The 17667-nt window shown below is 38.1% G+C and overlaps 1 protein-coding gene across 3 annotated transcripts in view; it reads left to right on the plus strand.

The window, feature by feature from the left end:
- Nucleotides 1-17667, plus strand: part of KIF26B (kinesin family member 26B) — a 508676-nt gene that overhangs the window by 426854 nt on the left and 64155 nt on the right. For all 3 annotated transcript variants that reach the window (XR_010840066.1, XM_059068030.2, XM_067030752.1), the window contains one exon: nucleotides 16931-17090. Coding sequence is in view for 2 of the 3 variants with exons in the window: in XM_059068030.2 (XP_058924013.1) it covers nucleotides 16931-17090 (160 nt within the window). In the remaining variant the exon portion in view is untranslated. The remainder of the gene's footprint in view (nucleotides 1-16930; nucleotides 17091-17667) is intronic.

Genomic DNA, 17667 nt, shown 5'->3' on the forward strand with positions numbered 1-17667 from the left:
TAGGAGAATTTAGCATTTCCTGGCACCATGAACATGAGCTGGGAGAGTCACTCAGGAGTGAATTAGTATATTGTTTCCTGTGGGAGAGTAAGGTATGTGGGTAATTTCATTTGGTCAAAGTCTAGACTTGAAATATACATATTCAAATATAAATAGTCTCAAGGCAAGACTGGGTTATATTCTAAACCTTGCAGCTGTGACCTCAGAAATCTGAAAAGTCTATGAGGAACCTGCTTCTTACCTCCTATTAATTATCACCTATTTTGTTCATTGATTCTAGAACTTCTTTCTCTCCAGCCACCTGCAGTAATGGAAATTCGTGGTCCCAGCAGGTGGCCTGTGCTCACTCACTTTGTACCATATCAGATTCAGTGCCATGTGTGAAGTTCAGAATTCTGTGACTACTGAAACTCCAGTGGATATAGAGCAAAGTTGATTTTCCATTGTTTAAAATGTGACTCTCATTTTGAGTCATGCTGGTATAATTATAGGTAGTTTAAAATATTATTCTTCAGCACAGTCTAAACTGTGCCTTTTGTTCTCTGTGTTCTATTTCACTACCTGCACATTATATGTTTTATTCCATTACATCAAATGGACTATTAGAGTCTGAAAGTCCAAATTGGTCCCTGTCTTTGCCCTTTAATCTGCAGAGCAAATGAAATATCTGAGCTTCTCCTGTCTATATAATTAGGTTGCAAAACAGGTGATATTTTGCTCTAAAAATAACTATATCCCTTGCACACTGCCGTGGACTGATCTTGCATGACACAAAATGAGATAAAAGAGAAGTAACATATTATGTCTTTCCTTTTAAGGATATTTTAAAAATTAATTTTACTTATTTATTTTTTTAACATCTTTATTGGAGTATAATTGCTTTACAATGGTGTGTTAATTTCTGCTTTATAACAAAGTGAATCAGCTATACATATACATATATCCCCATATCTCCTCCCTCTTGCGTCTCCCTCCCATCCTCCCTATCCCACCCCTCTAGGTGGTCACAAAGCACTGAGCTGATCTCCCTGTGCTATGTGGCTGCTTCCCACTGGCTATCGGTTTTACATTTGGTAGTGTATATATGTCCATGCCACTCTCTCACTTCGTCCCAGCTTACCCTTCCCCTTCCTCATGTCCTCAAGTCCATTCTTGAGGAGTCAGATGTAGATCTGCGTCTTTCTTCCTGTCCTGCCCCCTAGGTTCTTCATAACCGTTTTTTTTTTTAGACTCCATATATATGTGTTAGCATATGCTATTTGTTTTTCTCTTTCTGACTTACTTCACTGTGTATGACAGACTCTAGGTCCATCCACCTCGCTACAAATAACTCAGTTTCGTTTCTTTTATCACTGAGTAACATTCCATTGTATATATGGGCCACATCTTCTTTATCCATTCATCTGTCGATGGACACTTAGGTTGCTTCCATGTCCTGGCTATTGTATATAGAGCTGCAATGAACATTGTGGTACATGACTCTTTTTGAATTATGGTTTTCTCTGGGTATATGCCCAGTAGTGGGATTGCTGGGTCATATGGTAGTTCTATTTGTAGTTTTTTAAGGAACCTCCATACTGTTCTCCATAGTGGCTGTACCAGTTTACATTCCCACCAACAGTGCAAAAGGGTTCCCTTTTCTCCACAGCCTCTCCAGCATTTATTGTTTGTAGATTTTTTGATGATGGCTATCCTGACTGGTGTGAGGTGATACCTCATTGTAGTTTTGATCTGCATTTCTCTAATGATTAGTGATGTTGAGCATCTTTTCATGTGTTTGTTGGCAATCTGTATGTCTTTTTTTGAGAAATGTCTATTTAGGTCTTCTGCCCATTTTTGGATTGGGTTGTTTGTTGTTTTGATATTGAGCTGCATGAGCTGCTTGTAAATTTTGGAGATTAATCCTTTCTCACTTGCTTCATTTGCAAATATTTTCTCCATTCTGAGGGTTGTCTTTTCATCTTGTGTATGTTTTCTTTTCCTTGCTATGTTTTCCTTTAATTTTCCTTGAATTTTATTTATTTTTTATAGAGCAGGTTCTTATTATTTATCTATTTTATATATATTAGTGTATATATGTCAATCCCAATCTCCCAACTCATCCCACCACCATCGCCCCTCCACACCCACTTTTCCCCCTTGGTGTCCATATGTGTGTTCTCTACATCTGTGTCTCTATTTCTGCCTTTCAAACCGGTACCTGTACCATTTTTCTAGGTTCCACATATATGCATTAATATACGATATTTGTTTTTCTCTTTCTGCTCTTTATTTATTTTTGTTTTTATTTCCATTTCTCTAGGAGGTGGGTCAAAAAGGATCTTGCTGTGATTTACGTCATAGAGTGTTCTGCCTATGTTTTCCTCTAAGAGTTTGATAGTGTCTGGCATTACATTTAGGTCTTTAATCCATTTTGAGCTTATTTTTGTGTATGGTGTTAGGGAGTGTTCTAATCTCATACTTTTATATGTAGCTGTCCAGTTTTCCCAGCACCACTTATTGAAGAGGCTGTCTTTTCTCCACTGTATATTCTTGCCTCCTTTATCAAAGATAAGGTGACCATATGTGCATGGATTTATCTCTGGGCTTTCTATCCTGTTCCACTGATCTATATTTCTGTTTTTGTGCCAGTACCATACTGTCTTGATGACTGTAGCTTTGTAGTATAGTCTGAAGTCAGGGAGCCTGATTCCTCCAGCTCTGTTTTCTTTCTCAAGCTTGCTTTGGCTATTCGCGGTCTTTTGTGTTCTATACAAATTGTGAAACTTTTTTGTTCTAGTTCTGGGAAAAATGCCAGTGGTACTTTGATAGGGATTGCATTGAATCTGTAGATTGCTTTGGGTAGTATAGTCATTTTCACAGTGTTGATTCCTCCAATCCAAGAACATGGTATATCTCTCCATCTGTTTGTATCATCTTTAATTTCTTTCATCAGTGTGTAATAGTTTTCTGCATACTGGTCTTTTGTCTACTTAGGTAGGTTTATTCCTAGGTATTTTATTCTTTTTGTTGCAATGGTAAATGGGAGTGTTTCCTCAATTTCTCTTTCAGATGTGTCATCATTAGTGTATAGGAATACAGGAGATTTCTATGCATTAATTTTGTATCCTTCTACTTTACCACATTCATTGTTTACCTCTAGTAGTTTTCTGGTGGCATCTTTAGGATACTCTATGTATACTATCATATCATCTGCAAACAGTGATGGCTTTACTTCTTCTTTTCCAATTTGGATTCCTTTTATTTCTTTTTCTTCTCTGCTGTGGCTAAATCTTTCAAAGCTATGTTCAGTAATAGTGGTGGGAGTGGGCAACCTTGTATTCTTCCTGATCTTAGAGGAAAAGGTTTCAGTTTTACACCATTGAGAATGATGTTGGCTGAGGGTTTGTCATATATGGCCTTTATTGTGTTGAGGTAAGTTCCCTCTATGCCTACTTTCTGGAAGGTTTTTATCATAAATCGGTGTTGAATTTTGTCAAAAGCTTTCTCTGCATCTATTGAGATGATCATATGGTTTTTCTCCTTCAATTTGTTAATATGGTGTATCACATTGATTGATTTGCGTATATTGAACAATCCTTGCATTCCTGGGATAAACCCCACTTGATCATGGTGTATGATCCTTTTAATGTGGTGTTGGATTCTCTTTGCTAGTATTTTGTTGAGGATTTTTACATCTTTGTTCATCAGTGATATTGGCCTGTAGTTTTCTTTCTTTGTGACATCCTTGTCTGGTTTTGGTATCAGGGTGATGATGGCCTCATAGAATGAGTTTGGGAGTGTTCCTCCCTCTGCTATATTTTGGAAGAGTTTGAGAAGAATAGGTGTTAGCTGTTCTCTATATGTTTGATAGAATTTGCATGTGAAGACATCTGGTCCTGGGCTTTTGTTTGTTGGAAGATTTTTAATCACACTCTTAATTTCAGTGCTTGTGATTGGTCTGTTTATATTTTCTATTTCTTCCTGGCTGAATCTCGGAAGGTTGTGCTTTTCTAAGAATTTGCATATAGTTGCTTGTAGTAATCTCTCATGATCCTTTCTATTTCTGCAGTGTCAGTTGTTACTCCTCCTTTTACTTTTCTAATTCTATTGATTTCAATCTTCTCCCTTTTTTCATGATGAGTCTGGGTAATGGTTTATCAATTTTGTTTATCTTCTCAAAGAACCAGCTTTTAGTTTTATTGATCTTTGCTATCGTTTCCTTCATTTGTTTTCCATTTATTTCTGATCTGATCTTTATGATTTATTTCCTTCTACTAACTTTGGGGTTTCTTTATTCTTCTTTCTCTAATTGTGTTAGGTGTAAGGTTAGATTGTTTATTTGAGAAGTTTCTTGTTTCTTGAGGTAGGATTATATTGCTATAAACTTCCCTCTTAGAACTGTTTTGCTGCGTCCCGTAACTTTTGAGTCGTCATGTTTTCATTGTCATTTGTTTCTAGGTATTTTTTTGATGTCTTTGATTTCTTCAGTGATCTCTTGGTTATTTAGTAGTGTGTTGTTTAGCCTCCATGTGTTTGTATTTTTTACAGATTTTTTTCCTGTAATTGATATCTAGTCTCATAACTTTGTGGTTGGAAAAGATACTTGATACGATTTCAATTTTCATAAATTTACTAAGGCTTGATTTGTGACCCAAGATATGACCTATCGTGGAGAATGTTCCATGAGCACTTGAGAAGAAAGTGTATTCTGTTGTTTTTGGATGGAATGTCCTATAAATATCAGTTCAGTCCATCTTGTTTAATGTATCATTTAAAGCTTGTGGTTCCATATTTATTTTCATGTTGGATGATCTGTCCATTGGTGAAAGTGGGATGTTAAAGTCTCCTACTATTATTGTGTTACTGTCTATTTCCCCTGTTTTGGCTGTTAGCATTCACCTTATGTATTGAGGTGCTCCTGTTATAGGTGCATAAATATTTACAATTGTTATATCTTCTTCTTGGGTTGATCACTTGTTCATTATGTAGTGTCCTTTTTGTCTCTTGTAATAGTCTTTATTTTAAAGTCTATTTTGTCTGATATGAGAACTGCTACTCCAGCTTTCTTTTGATTTCCATTTGTGTGGAATGTCTTTCTCCATCCCCTCCCTTTCAGTCTGTATGTGTCCCTAGGTCTGAAGTGGGTCTCTTGTAGACAGCCTATATACGGGTCTTGTTTGTGTATCCATTCAGCCAGTCTATGGCTTTTGGTGGGAGCATTTAATCCATTTACATTTAAGGTAGTTATCGATATGTATGTGCCTATTACCATTTTCTTAATTGTTTTGGGTTTGTTATTGTAGGTCTTTTCCTTCTCTTGTGTCTCCCGCCTGGAGAAGTTCATTTAGCATTTGTTGTATAGCTGGTTTGATGGTGCTAAATTCTCTTAGCTTTTGCTTGTCTGTAAAGTTTTTAATTTCTCTGTCAAATCATAATTAGATCCTTGCTGGGTAGAGTAATCTTGGTTTTAGGTTTTTCCCTTTTCTTCACTTTAAGTATGTCCTGCCACTCCCTTCTGGCTTGCAGAGTTTCTGCTGTAAGATCAGCTGTTAACCTTATGGGGCTTCCCTTGTATGTTATTTGTTGTTTGTCCCTGCTGCTTTTAATATTTTTTCTTTGTGTTTAAGTTCTGATAATATTTGATAAATTTGATTAATATGTGTCTTGGCGTTTTTCTCCTTGGATTTATCCTGTATGGGACTCTCTGTGCTTTCTGGGCTTGATTAACTATTTCCTTTCCCATATTAGGGAAATTTTCAACCATAATCTCTTCAAATATTTTCTCAGTCCCCTTCTTTTTCTCTTCCTCTTCTGGGACCCCTATCTTCCGAATGTTGGTCCGTTTAATGTTGTCCCAGAGGTCCCTGAGACTGTCCTCAATTCTTTTCATTCTTTTTTCTTTATTCTGCTCTGCAGTAGTTATTTCCACTATTTTATTTTCCAGGTCACTTATCCATTCTTCTGCCTCAGTTATTCTGCTATTGATTCCCTCTATAGAATTTTTAATTTCATTTTTTGTGTTCTGCATCATTGTTTGTTTGCTATTTCGTTCTTCTAGGTCCTTGTTAAACGTTTCTTGTATTTTCTCCATTCTATTTCCAAGATTTGGGATCATCTTTACTATCATTACTCTGAATTCTTTTTCAGGTAGACTGCCTATTTCCTCTTCATTTGTTTAGTCTGGTGGGTTTTTACCTTGCTCCTTCATCTGCTGTGTGTTTCTCTGTCTTCTCATTTTGCTTAACTTACTGTGGTTGGGGTCTCCTTTTCACAGGCTGCAGGTTCATTATTCCCATTGTTTTTGGTGTCTGTCCCCAGTGGCTAAGGTTGGTTCAGTGGGTTGTGTAGGCTTCCTGGTGGAGGGGACTAATTCCTGTGTTCCAGTGGATGAGGCTGGATCTTGTCTTTCTGGTGGGCAGGACTGTATCCGATTGTGTGTTTGGGGTGTCTGTGAACTTATTATGATTTTAAGCAGCCTCTCTGCTAATGGGTGGGGTTGTGTTCCTGTCTTGCTAGTTGTTTGGCATAGGGTGTACAGCACTGTAGCTTGCTGGTCATTGAGTGGAGCTGGGTCTTAGTGTTTAGATGAACATCTCTGGGAGAGCTTTCGCCGTTTGATATTTCATGGATCTGGGAGGTCTCTGGTGGACCCATGTCCTCAACTCAGCAGTCCCACCTCAGAGGCACAGGCCTGACACCCGGCCAGAGCACCACGACCCTGTCAGCCACATGGCTCAGAAGAAAAAATAGGAAAAAAGAAGGAAAGAAAGAAAAAATAATAAAGTTATTTAAATAAAATATTTTAAAAGTATTAAAAATAAAAAAATTAAAAAGTAATAGAAAAAAGAAGAAAGAAGAGAGCAACCAAACCAAAAAACAAATCTACCATTGATAACAAGTGCTAAAAATTATACAAAAAGAATGGAAAAAAAATACGGCCAGACAGAACCCTGGGACAAATGGTAAAAGCAAAGCTACACAGATAAAATCACACAAAGAACCATACACATACAAACTCACAAAAAGAGAAAAAGGAAAAAAAAATATTTTTTTTTAAAAAGGAAGAGAACAATCAAATCAATAAACAAATCTACCAATGATAATAAACTCTAAATAGTAAACTAAGGTAAACATAAAACCAGAAACAAATTAGTTGCTGACAGCTACAGTTACTCCCAATGTCCACCGCCTCAATTTTGGGATGATTCAGTTGTCTATTCAATTATTCCACAGATACAGGGTACATCAAGTTGGCTGTGGAGATTTAATCTGCTGCTTCTGAGGCTGCCTGGAGAAATTTCCCTTTCTCTTTTTCACACAGCTCCTTGGGTTCAGCTTTGTATTTGGCCCTGCCTCTGAGTGTAAGTCTCCTGAAGGCATCTGTTCCTTGCCCAGACAGGAAGGGGTTAAAATAGCAGCTGATTATGGGGCTCTGGCTCACACAGGCCGGGGAGAGGGAGGGGTACAGAATACGGGGCAGCCTGTGACGGCAGAGGCCAGCATGACATTGCAACAGCCTGAGGTGTACTGTGTGTTCTCCCAAGGAAGTTGTCCCTGGATCACGGGACCCTGGCAGTGGTGGGCTGCACAGGCTCCTGGGAGGGGAGGTGTGGATAGTGACCTGTGCTCACACACAGGCTTCTTGGTGGCTGCAGCATCAGCCTTAGCATTTCATGCCTGTCTCTGGTGTCCGCACTGATAGCCGCGGCTCACACCCATCTCTGGAGCTCATTTAGGCGATGCTCTGAATCCCCTCTCCTTGTGCACCCTGAAACAATGGTCTCTTGCCACATAGGTGGTTCCAGACCTTTTCCCCGGACTCCCTCCCGGCTAGCTGTGGTGCACTAGCCTTCTTCAGGCTGTGTTCATGCAGCCAACCCAGTCCTCTCCCTGGGCTCTGACCTCTGAAGCCGGACCCTCAGCTCCCAGCCTCCACCTGCCCCGGTGGGTGAGCAGACAAGCCTGTCAGGCTGGTGAGTGCTGGTCAGCACCAGTCCTCTGTGTGGGAATTTCTCCAGTTTGCCCTCTGCACCCCTGTTGTTGCGCTCTCCTCCGTGGCTCCAAAGCTTCCCCCCCTGCCATCTCTACCAGTGAAGGGTCTTCCTAGTGTGTGGAAACTTTTCCTCCTTCACAGCTCCCTCCCAGAGGTGCAGGTCCCATCCCTATTATTTTGTCTCTGTTTTTTCTTATTTCTTTTGCCCTACCCAGGTACGTGGGGAGTTTCTTCCCTTTGGGGAAGTCTGATGTCTTCTGCCAGCATTCAGTAGGTGTTCTGTAGGAGTTGTTCCACATGTAGATGTATTTCTGATGTATTTGTGGGGAGGAAGGTGATCTCCACATCTTACTCCTCTGCCATCTTGAAGGTCTCTCACCCTTTTAAGGATTTTTATTGAGGAATAGTTGGAGGTAAACAAAATATAACATCCTTAATGTGGAAAGTTGTTTGCCACAGGTGTACCAGAGTCACTGGAGGGCCTGCAATGAAATGTGCTTTCTGTAAACCTTCATCACTGTTTTTCTCAGTACTAGATGTGGAAGTTGAGGGTGGGATGGGCAGAGACAAGGTTGGGGTCAGGACAGTGTTTCTCAGATATTTTCCTTGCTCTCCTGCATCAGCACTGTCCTGTGGACTCTGCCTGCAGATGTGTGAGCTTCCAGACACTGCCCGCATGCTCCTTGCACACCCATCAGAACCCAGACACACCCTCATCCCACCCCCTGCATCAGCCTTCTCAGCCAACCCCTTTCCCACCTTGTCCCAGGTGACCTGGCTTCTCCAACAGCTTTGGGAAGTCACCATTTCTACCTTTGGTGTTTTCCTTCCATGCAGAGGGAATAGTGGCTGTCCTAGAGCAATAGGAGGTGGGCCAGTTCTGATGGTGTGGGCTGGGTCACCCTGGAAAGGTAGGAATCCAGAGACCTGAGAAGTAGGAGTCTGCTGCTGCCTGGGGAGTGGGGGCAGGAAAGGGAGATGATCCAGGAGCTCTGGTGATGTGCTGAGGGCCACACTCCCCTGGGCCAGTGCGGCCTGGGACAAAAAAGCAGCTTGGGGGCTTCCCTGGTGGCGCAGTGGTTGGGAGTCTGCCTGCCGATGCAGGGGACGCAGGTTCGTGCCCCGGTCCGGGAAGATCCCACATGCCGCTGAGCGGCTGGGCCTGTGAGCCATGGCCGCTGAGTCTGCGCGTCTGGAGCCTGCGCTTCGCAGCGGGAGAGGCCACAACAGTGAGAGGCCCGCGTACTACAAAAAAAAAAAAAGCAGCTTGTAGCTCCTGCTGTCCCCAGAACTGGCTGAGGCCAAATGGTGTAGGATGAGGAGGAGCACATGTCTTAGAGGTTTGAATCCTAGCTCTACCAGTGACAGCATGATCTTGAGCACGTTTCCTTTTTTTTTATAGCTTTAATGAGATATACTGTAGATACAATAATCCACACATACTTAAAGTATATAATTTGATAAGTTTTGCCATATGTATATACCCTTGCAATCAAGATGTTGAACATATTCATCACCCCCAAAAGTTTCTTTGGCACCTTTTGAAATCACTCCCTCTAGCTCCTTTTCCTTCCCCCTTCCCATACCCAGGTAACAACCACTGAACTCGGCTTCAGTTCCCATACATTAGTTTGCATTTCCTAGAATTTTATATAAATGGAATTCTATCACACAGTCTGTACTATTTTGAGTAGCTTCTTTCACTTAGCATAATTATTTTGAGATTTACTTTGTTGCATATATCAATAGTTCATTTATTTATATTTCTAAGTAGTAATCCATTGTCTGGATGACCACAGTTTGCCTGTCTATTCATGTGCTGATGGATGTTTGTTTTATTTCCAATTTGGGTATTACAAATAAAAGCACCATACACATTCATGTACAAATCTTTATATGGACATATATTTCCTTCTCTTTGGGGTGAATACCTAGATGAACTGGAATAGTTGGACCATAGATGAATTTATAACTTTTTAAGAAACTGCTAAACTGTTTCCCAAGATGACTACACCATTTTATATTCCCACTAGCAGTACATGGGCATTCCAGTTCCTCCACAGCCTCACCAACACTTAGTATGGTCAGTCTTTTCAATTTTAGCCTTTTATATAATAGATATGAAGTCATATCCTACTGTGGTTTTAATTTGCATTTCATTAATGACCAGTGATGTTTAGCATCTTTTCATGTCCTCATTTGACAGCCATACATCTTTGGTGACGTGTCTTTTGCCCTTTTTAAATTGTTTTTTGTCTTACAGTTAAGTTTTGAGAGTTCTTTATATACTCTGGTTATAAGTCCTTTATCAGATATATGATTTGCAAATACTTTCTCCCAGTCTGTGGCTTATCTTTTTACTCTCTTAACAGTGTATTTTGAAAACTATGAATATTCAAGGTTAATGAAGTTCAATTTATCTATGTGTCTTTTATGAATCATGCTTTTAATATCATATCTAAGAAATGTGTGCCCAACCCAAGATCAAAAATGTGTCATATTTTGCTTTCTTCTTGAAGTTTTATAATTTTATATTTTACATTTAGGTCTTTGATTCATTTTTAGTTAATTTGTATATATTTTTATGCATTAAAGTTTTTTTATATGGATATACCATTTGTTGTAGAAACTATCCTATCTATACTAAATTAGCTTCTCAACTTTGTCAAAAATTGTCCATATTTATGCGGGTTTATTTCTGGACTCTATTCTACTCCATTGATCTATTTTTTTAATCTTTACACCAGTACCACACTGTCTTGATTATGGTGGCTTTATAGTAAGTCTTATGATACTGTTAGCCATAACAGTATGAGAAAACCATAATTCAAAAAGAGTCATGTACCACAATGTTCGTTGCAGCACCATTTACAATAGCCAGGACATGGAAGCAACCTAAGAGTCCATCGACAGATAAATGGGTAAAGAAGAGTGGCACATATATACAATGGAATATTACTCAGCCATAAAAAGAAACAAAACTGAGTTATTTGTAGTGAGGTGGATGGACCTAGAGTCTGTCATACAGAGTGAAGTAAGTCAGAAAGAGAAAAACAAATACCATATGCTAACACATATATATGGAATCTAAAAAAAAAAAAAAAAAGGTTCTGATGAACCTAGGGGCAGGACAGGAATAAAGACACAGATGTAAAGAATGGACTTGAGGACAAAGGGAGGGGGAAGGGTAAGCTGGGATGAAGTGAGAGAGTAGCATTGAGATATATACACTACCAAATGTAAAATAGACAGCTAGTGGGAAGCAGCTGCATCACATGGGGAAGTCTGCTCAGTGCTTTGTGACCACCTAGAGGGGTGGTATAGGGAGGGTGGGAGGGAGAAGCAAGACAGAGGGGATATGTGTATATATGTATACGTATAGCTGATTCACTTTGTTATACAGCAGAAACTAACAGAACGTTGTAAAGCAATTATACTCCAATAAAGATGTTAAAAAACAAAAGATACTGTTAGCCTTCCAACTTGGTGCTTAGTTTATAAAGTTGTTTTGGCTATTCTAGCTCCTGTGCATTTGCATATAAATTTTAGAGTCAGCTTCTGAATTGATTTTGTCGAATCACTTTCTACCAAAAAAGCCTGCTGGGATTTTTCATTGGGATTTCATTGAATCTGTAGATCATTTTGTAGAGAATTAACATCTTAATATTGAGTCTTCCAACCTGTGAACACAGTTTATCTCTCTGTTTTTTTCAGGTCTTTATTAATTTTTCTCAGCTGTGTTTTGTAGTTTTCAGTATATGTATCTTTTGTCAGATTTATCCTTAAGTATTTAATATTTTTGATGTTATTGTAAAAAAATTATATATATATATATATATATATATATATATATATATATATATATATATATAGTGTGTGTGTGTGTGGTACACGGGCCTCTCACTGTTGTGGCCTCTCCCGTTGCGGAGCACAGTCTCCGGACGCACAGGCCCAGCGGCCATGGCTCACGGGCCCAGCCACTCCACGGCATGTGCAATCTTCCTGGACTGGGGCATGAACCTGTGTCCTCTGCATCAGCAGGCAGACTCTCAACCACTGCGCCACCAGGGAAGCACTGTAAAAGATATTTTTAAATTTCAATTTCCAGTTGTTTGTTACTGGAAATTGTATTTAGAAATTGTATTTAGAAGTTGTATTTAGAAATACAATTGATCTCTGTCTGTTAATCTAGTATCCTGCAATCTTGCTAAACTCAATTATTAGTTCTAGTTGCTTTTTTGTGGATTCCATTAGATTTTCTCCATAGATAATCATGTAATCTGCCAACTAAGACAGTTTGACTTATTTCTTTCCAATCTGGATACCTTTTATTTCTTTTTCTTGCCTGTTGAACTGGCTAGAACCTCCAGTATGATGTTGAATTGAAATGGTCAGAGTGAGTATCTTTGTCTTGTTCCTGATCTTGGAAGGCATTTAGTTTTCTACCATTAAGAATGCCGTTAGCTGTAGGTTGTTCCTAGACACTTTTTATCAAACTGAGGATATCACCTTCAATTTATATTTTGCCGAGCATTTTTATCAGTAATGGATGCTGGAGTTTGTTAAATGCTTTGTCTGCATCTACTGAGAGAATCATTTTTCTTTTTTGTTTGTTAGTATGGTAATATCTGTTAAAATTATAACGATAGGTCAATTTTTTGTTAACCAACCTTGCATTCCTCGGATTAATCCCACTTACTCATGGTATAAAATGCTTTTAGTATGTTCCTAGGTACAATTTTATAGTATGGTTCACTAATATTTTGTTTAGAAATTTTGCATCATTGTTCATGAGGGATATTGGTCTTCAACTTTTTTTCTTGTAATGTCTTTGTCTGTTTTTGGTATCAGGGTAATCCTGGCCTCGTAGAATTAATTGGGAAGTTGTCTCTCCTATTTAATTTTCAGGAAGAATTTGTATAGAATTGATATTATTTCTTCCTTGAATGTGTGATAGAATTCACCGGTTAAGTTAAAGGCACTGCTTTCCCTGTGGAAAAGTTGTTAACTACAGATTCTATTTCTTTAATGGATGTAGGGCTGTTCACATTATCTATTACTTCTTGAATGAGCTTTGGTACTTTATATCTTTCAAGAAATTTGTTCATTCTTCCAAATTGTCTAATTTACTGGTGTAATGTTTCTTTATTGCCCTTTTTATATTTGTAGAAACTGTAGTGAGGCCACCTCTTTTGTTCTTGACATTGGTGATTTGTGTCTTCTCTCTTTCTTTGCTGATCAGTCATGCTAGAGATTTATCAATTTTATTGATCTTGAAGAACCAGCTTTGGATGTCATTGGTTTTCCCTATTTGTTTTTTAATGTTTTATATCATTGATTTCTGCTTTTATATTAATTATTTCCTTTCTGCTATTTAGTCTTTAATTTGCTCATCTTTTTCTAATTTACTAAAATGGAAGCTGAGGTAATTGATTTGAGACCTCTTGTTTTCTGATATAGTCATTTAATGGTATAAATTCCCTCCTAAGTAGTTCTTTAAAGGCATCTTTCTAATTTGGATATGTTGTGTTTTCATTTTCATTCACTTAAAAACACTTTCTAATTTTCATTTTGGTTTCTTCTTTGACCCTAGTTATTTGGAGCTGTGCTGTTGAGTTTCAAAATATTTAGTGATTTTCCAGGTATCTTTCTGGATTGACTTCGAATTCAGCTCTAGTGTGTCAGAAAACATATTATGAATGATGTGAATCCTTTAAAATTCATTTAGACTTGTTTTATGTACCAGAATATGGTCTATCCTGTTAAATGTTCTGTGTGCAATTCAAAAGAATGTGTATTCTGCTGTTGTTGGGTTGAGTGTTATACAAATGTCAAGTAGAATGAATTGGTTGATAGTTGTTCAAATATTCTGTATCCTTACTGGTTTTCTGTCTACTTATTATATCAATTATTGAGAAAGGGGTATTTGAAATCTCCAACTATAATTCTGGACTTGCCTGTTTATTCTTGCAATTCTATCAGATTTTACTTCACGTATTTTAACTTCTGTTATTAGATACATAAACACTTATATTGTTATGACCTCTTGATGAATTGTGCCCTTTATCATTATAAAATGTCTCTCTTTCCCTCTAGTAATATTTTTTGTCCTAAGTCTCTTTTGTTTGATATTGATATAGCCGCCCTCAGCTTTCTTACGGCTACTGTTTGCATGGTATAGCCTTTTCCATACTTACATTTTCAACCTATTGTTTCTTTATATTTGAAGTGCACTTCTCATAGATAGCATATAGTAGAGCCTTGCTTTTTTATAAAATCTGACAATATCTACTTTCTAATAAGGGTATTCAGACAACTTACATTTAATGGGATTCTTCATATGGTGTGTTCCAAAGTATTATTTTTCTGTATGTTTTCTATTCAACTCAGCTGTTCTTTGTTCTCCTTTTAATTTTATTTGATTTCTTTTGAATTTATTGAACACTGTAAATGATTCACTTTATATCCTTTGTTGGCTTTTTAGTTGTAACTCTTTATTATTTAGTGATTACTGTAGGATTTATTGTATACATCTTTAAGTTATCACAGTCTACTTTTAAGTGATATTATACAACTTCATGTCTAGAATAAGAACCTTACAATAGAGTACTTTCATTTCTCTACTCCTAACCTTTGTGTTATTATTGTCAAACATTTTAATTTTGCATATGTTATAGCCCACATGTTACATTGTTGTTATTTTTGCTTTAACAGTCAATTAGCTTTTAAGGAGATTTAAATAAGAGGAGGATAGCATATATTTATTCACATAGTTGTCATTTCCAAAGCTCTTCATTCTTTTGTGTATATCCTTTGTGATGAATTCTTTCAGCTTTTTTAGAGACTGAAAAAGTCTTTATTTCCCTTTTATCTGAGAATGATATTCTGGTTGGGTGTATAACTCTAGGTTGGCAGTTTTCAGTACTTTAAAAATGTTGCTCCATTTTCTTCTCACTTGTATTATTTCCAAGAAATCTGACATCATCTTATCTTTGTACCTTTACATGTAACATAATTTTTTTCCTCTGTCTATTTTCAAGATTTTTTTCATCATGACTAGTTTTAACCCATTGATTATTATGTGCTTTAGTGTAGTCTTCTTCATGTTTCTTGTGCTAGGGGATCATTGAACTTCTTGGATCTGTGGGTTTATAGTTTTCATTAAATTTGGGAAAGTATTGACCTCTATGTCTTTAAATATTTTATCTGCACCACCCTCTGTGTCTTTCCCTTCAGAGACTTCAATTGCACACATTTTAAGACACTTGAGATAGTCCTATAGCTCTGTTTTTTAATTGGCTTTTTGTTGTTTGTTTTAAAATTTTCTTTCTGTACTTCATCTTGGATCGTTTTTATTGCTATATTGTCAAATTCACCAATCTTTCCTTTTGCAGTGTCTAATATGCTGTTAATCCCAACCAGTGTATTTTTCATCTCACACAATGTAGTTTTTATCTCTAAAGATTCAATTTGTATCTTTTTAATACATTCCATGTCCCTATTTAATGTTTTTAATGTTTGAAATGCCATCATAACTGTTTTAATGTCCTTCTCTGTTGATTCTAATATCTATGTCAGTTCTGGGTTGGTTTCAATGATCTCTTCATTATAGGTCTCATTTTCTTGCTTCTTTTTGATTGGTTATTTTTGATTGGGTGCTGGACATTTCTATATTTTTTTAATGTTTTTAAGCTTTGTTTGGGGATGCAGTTGTTTTGAAACAGTTTGATCCTTTATGGCCTTACTTTTAAGATTTGTTAAGGTGAAACCCAGTCAGTTCTCAGTCTAGGGCTAAGTGTTCCTGACTCCTGAAGCCAGACCCTTGCAGGTACCCTACCCAGTGCCCTGTGAATCTTGAGGTTTTTCTAGTCTGGCTGTTGGGAACAAGCACTATTCCTGGCCTTGTGTGGGTCCTGTGCACTATTACTTCTAATCTTTTCCAGTGGTTAGTTCCCCAGCCATGGGTAGTTTCATCACTCTGTGCTGATCAGTACTAGGTTGAATACTTGAGGAGACCTACTACAAATCTCCAGAGTTCTCTCCTCTCTAGCACTCTGTCCTGGAAATGTTGCTACCTTGGCATCCCTGGACTCTCAGCTCTAGCTCCTCAGTTCAGAGTCTGCCAGGCTCCACCTGAGTTCCCTCTCTCTGAGCCATGGCCCAAAAACTCTCTCAGTGCAGTAAGCTGGGAAACGGCTAGTGCTCACCTCCCTTACTTCCCACCTCTCCAGGATCACTGTCTTTTGCTGTTTGATGTCTAGTGTCTTGCAAACGGTTGTTTTACACATTTTTTTCAGTTTTTGGTTGTTTCGGGTAAGAGGAAAAATCTGGTCCCTGTTACTTCATCTAGTCCAGAAGTGGAAGTTCTCATGAGCAAGTTTGTGATATTCCCAGGGGGACTGAATGAGACTGATGTTTGTGCAGCACCTGGCACTTGGCAGATACTCAGCAAATACCTAGGTCTTCCCTGACTCTGCACCTGGTTGTTCATTCTTCCTGGTTTTACTTTGGGTTATCAACCTGATTCCTGGCCGAGCTTTAGGTCATGGTCTCTATGACAGTCAACCAAAATGAATAATCACTTATGGGCTATTTATGTTTTAATATGATCAATTTCAGAATTCTGCTATACAAAGAAGATGAAGGTAAATGTAGACATTTACCTTCTCTGTGAAATTTCATCTAATTCAGGCTACATGAATTATTCATTTATTTATAGTAGGAATATCAGTAGGTTTTAGAAGATCAGTGATGTGTGGTGGTCAGAATTTAAGAGGACCATGCTATTTGTTACCCCTGCATAATTTTGTAGGGGTTTCCTACTAGGCCATGAACTTCAACCTTTTATTTCTTCTTTTTTCCCATCAGATTTCCCAAGGAGCTATATGAAGGACAGATGAGTGTTTGCCAGAACTTAACCACTTCTTTCTTCTCTTGTCTTCTCTCCTGTGACAGTGTCTGGAGGCCGCAGCCGCCTGCACCTCATTGACCTTGGCAGCTGTGTGAAAGCTCTTAGCAAAAATCGGGAAGGAGGCTCAGGGCTGTGCCTCTCACTGTCTGCTCTGGGCAATGTCATCCTGGCTCTCGTCAATGGCAGCAAACACATCCCATACAAGTAAGTGACTCTTCTACTCAAAGAATGGGATGAGGAAAGCATGGTGTGAGGGCTGTGTGGGGGATTCTCTGTCCAGTGTCATCTGGGGAGAGTTGTACTACAGAGGTACAGTATGGACCACATTGTTAGTTCAGTGCCAGAAACCAGACTTCACTAACAATTGTGTAATGCATGATCTTCCAAATTCAAAAGCTATGGAAATATTTAAATTTACCCCAACGCTAACATTAGGCTGCTCAAGTCAGAAATAATAAGAAGTTATCTCAGTTGAGGTCTCCAATCACAATTGCCATTGGTAGATTATTGTCACCATTGTACAGATGCTTTATAGTGATGAGAGCAAGGGGTATGAGATTGAATTACCCTTCCCTTAGGAATAGGGCTGCCATATTTAACCAATAAAAATATGGGATACACAGTTAAATTTGAATTTCAGATAAATAACAAATATTTTTAGTATAAGCATCCCCCCAGTATTGCATGAGCTATATAGGCATCCTGTATTTTATCTGGTAGTCCTATTTAGGAAAACTTAAAAAGCTTGGGGAATTACTACCCACCATCCTATGCAGATGTT

This window comes from Kogia breviceps, chromosome 1, assembly GCF_026419965.1.
Source record: "Kogia breviceps isolate mKogBre1 chromosome 1, mKogBre1 haplotype 1, whole genome shotgun sequence".
Classification (NCBI taxonomy): Eukaryota; Metazoa; Chordata; class Mammalia; order Artiodactyla; family Physeteridae; genus Kogia; species Kogia breviceps.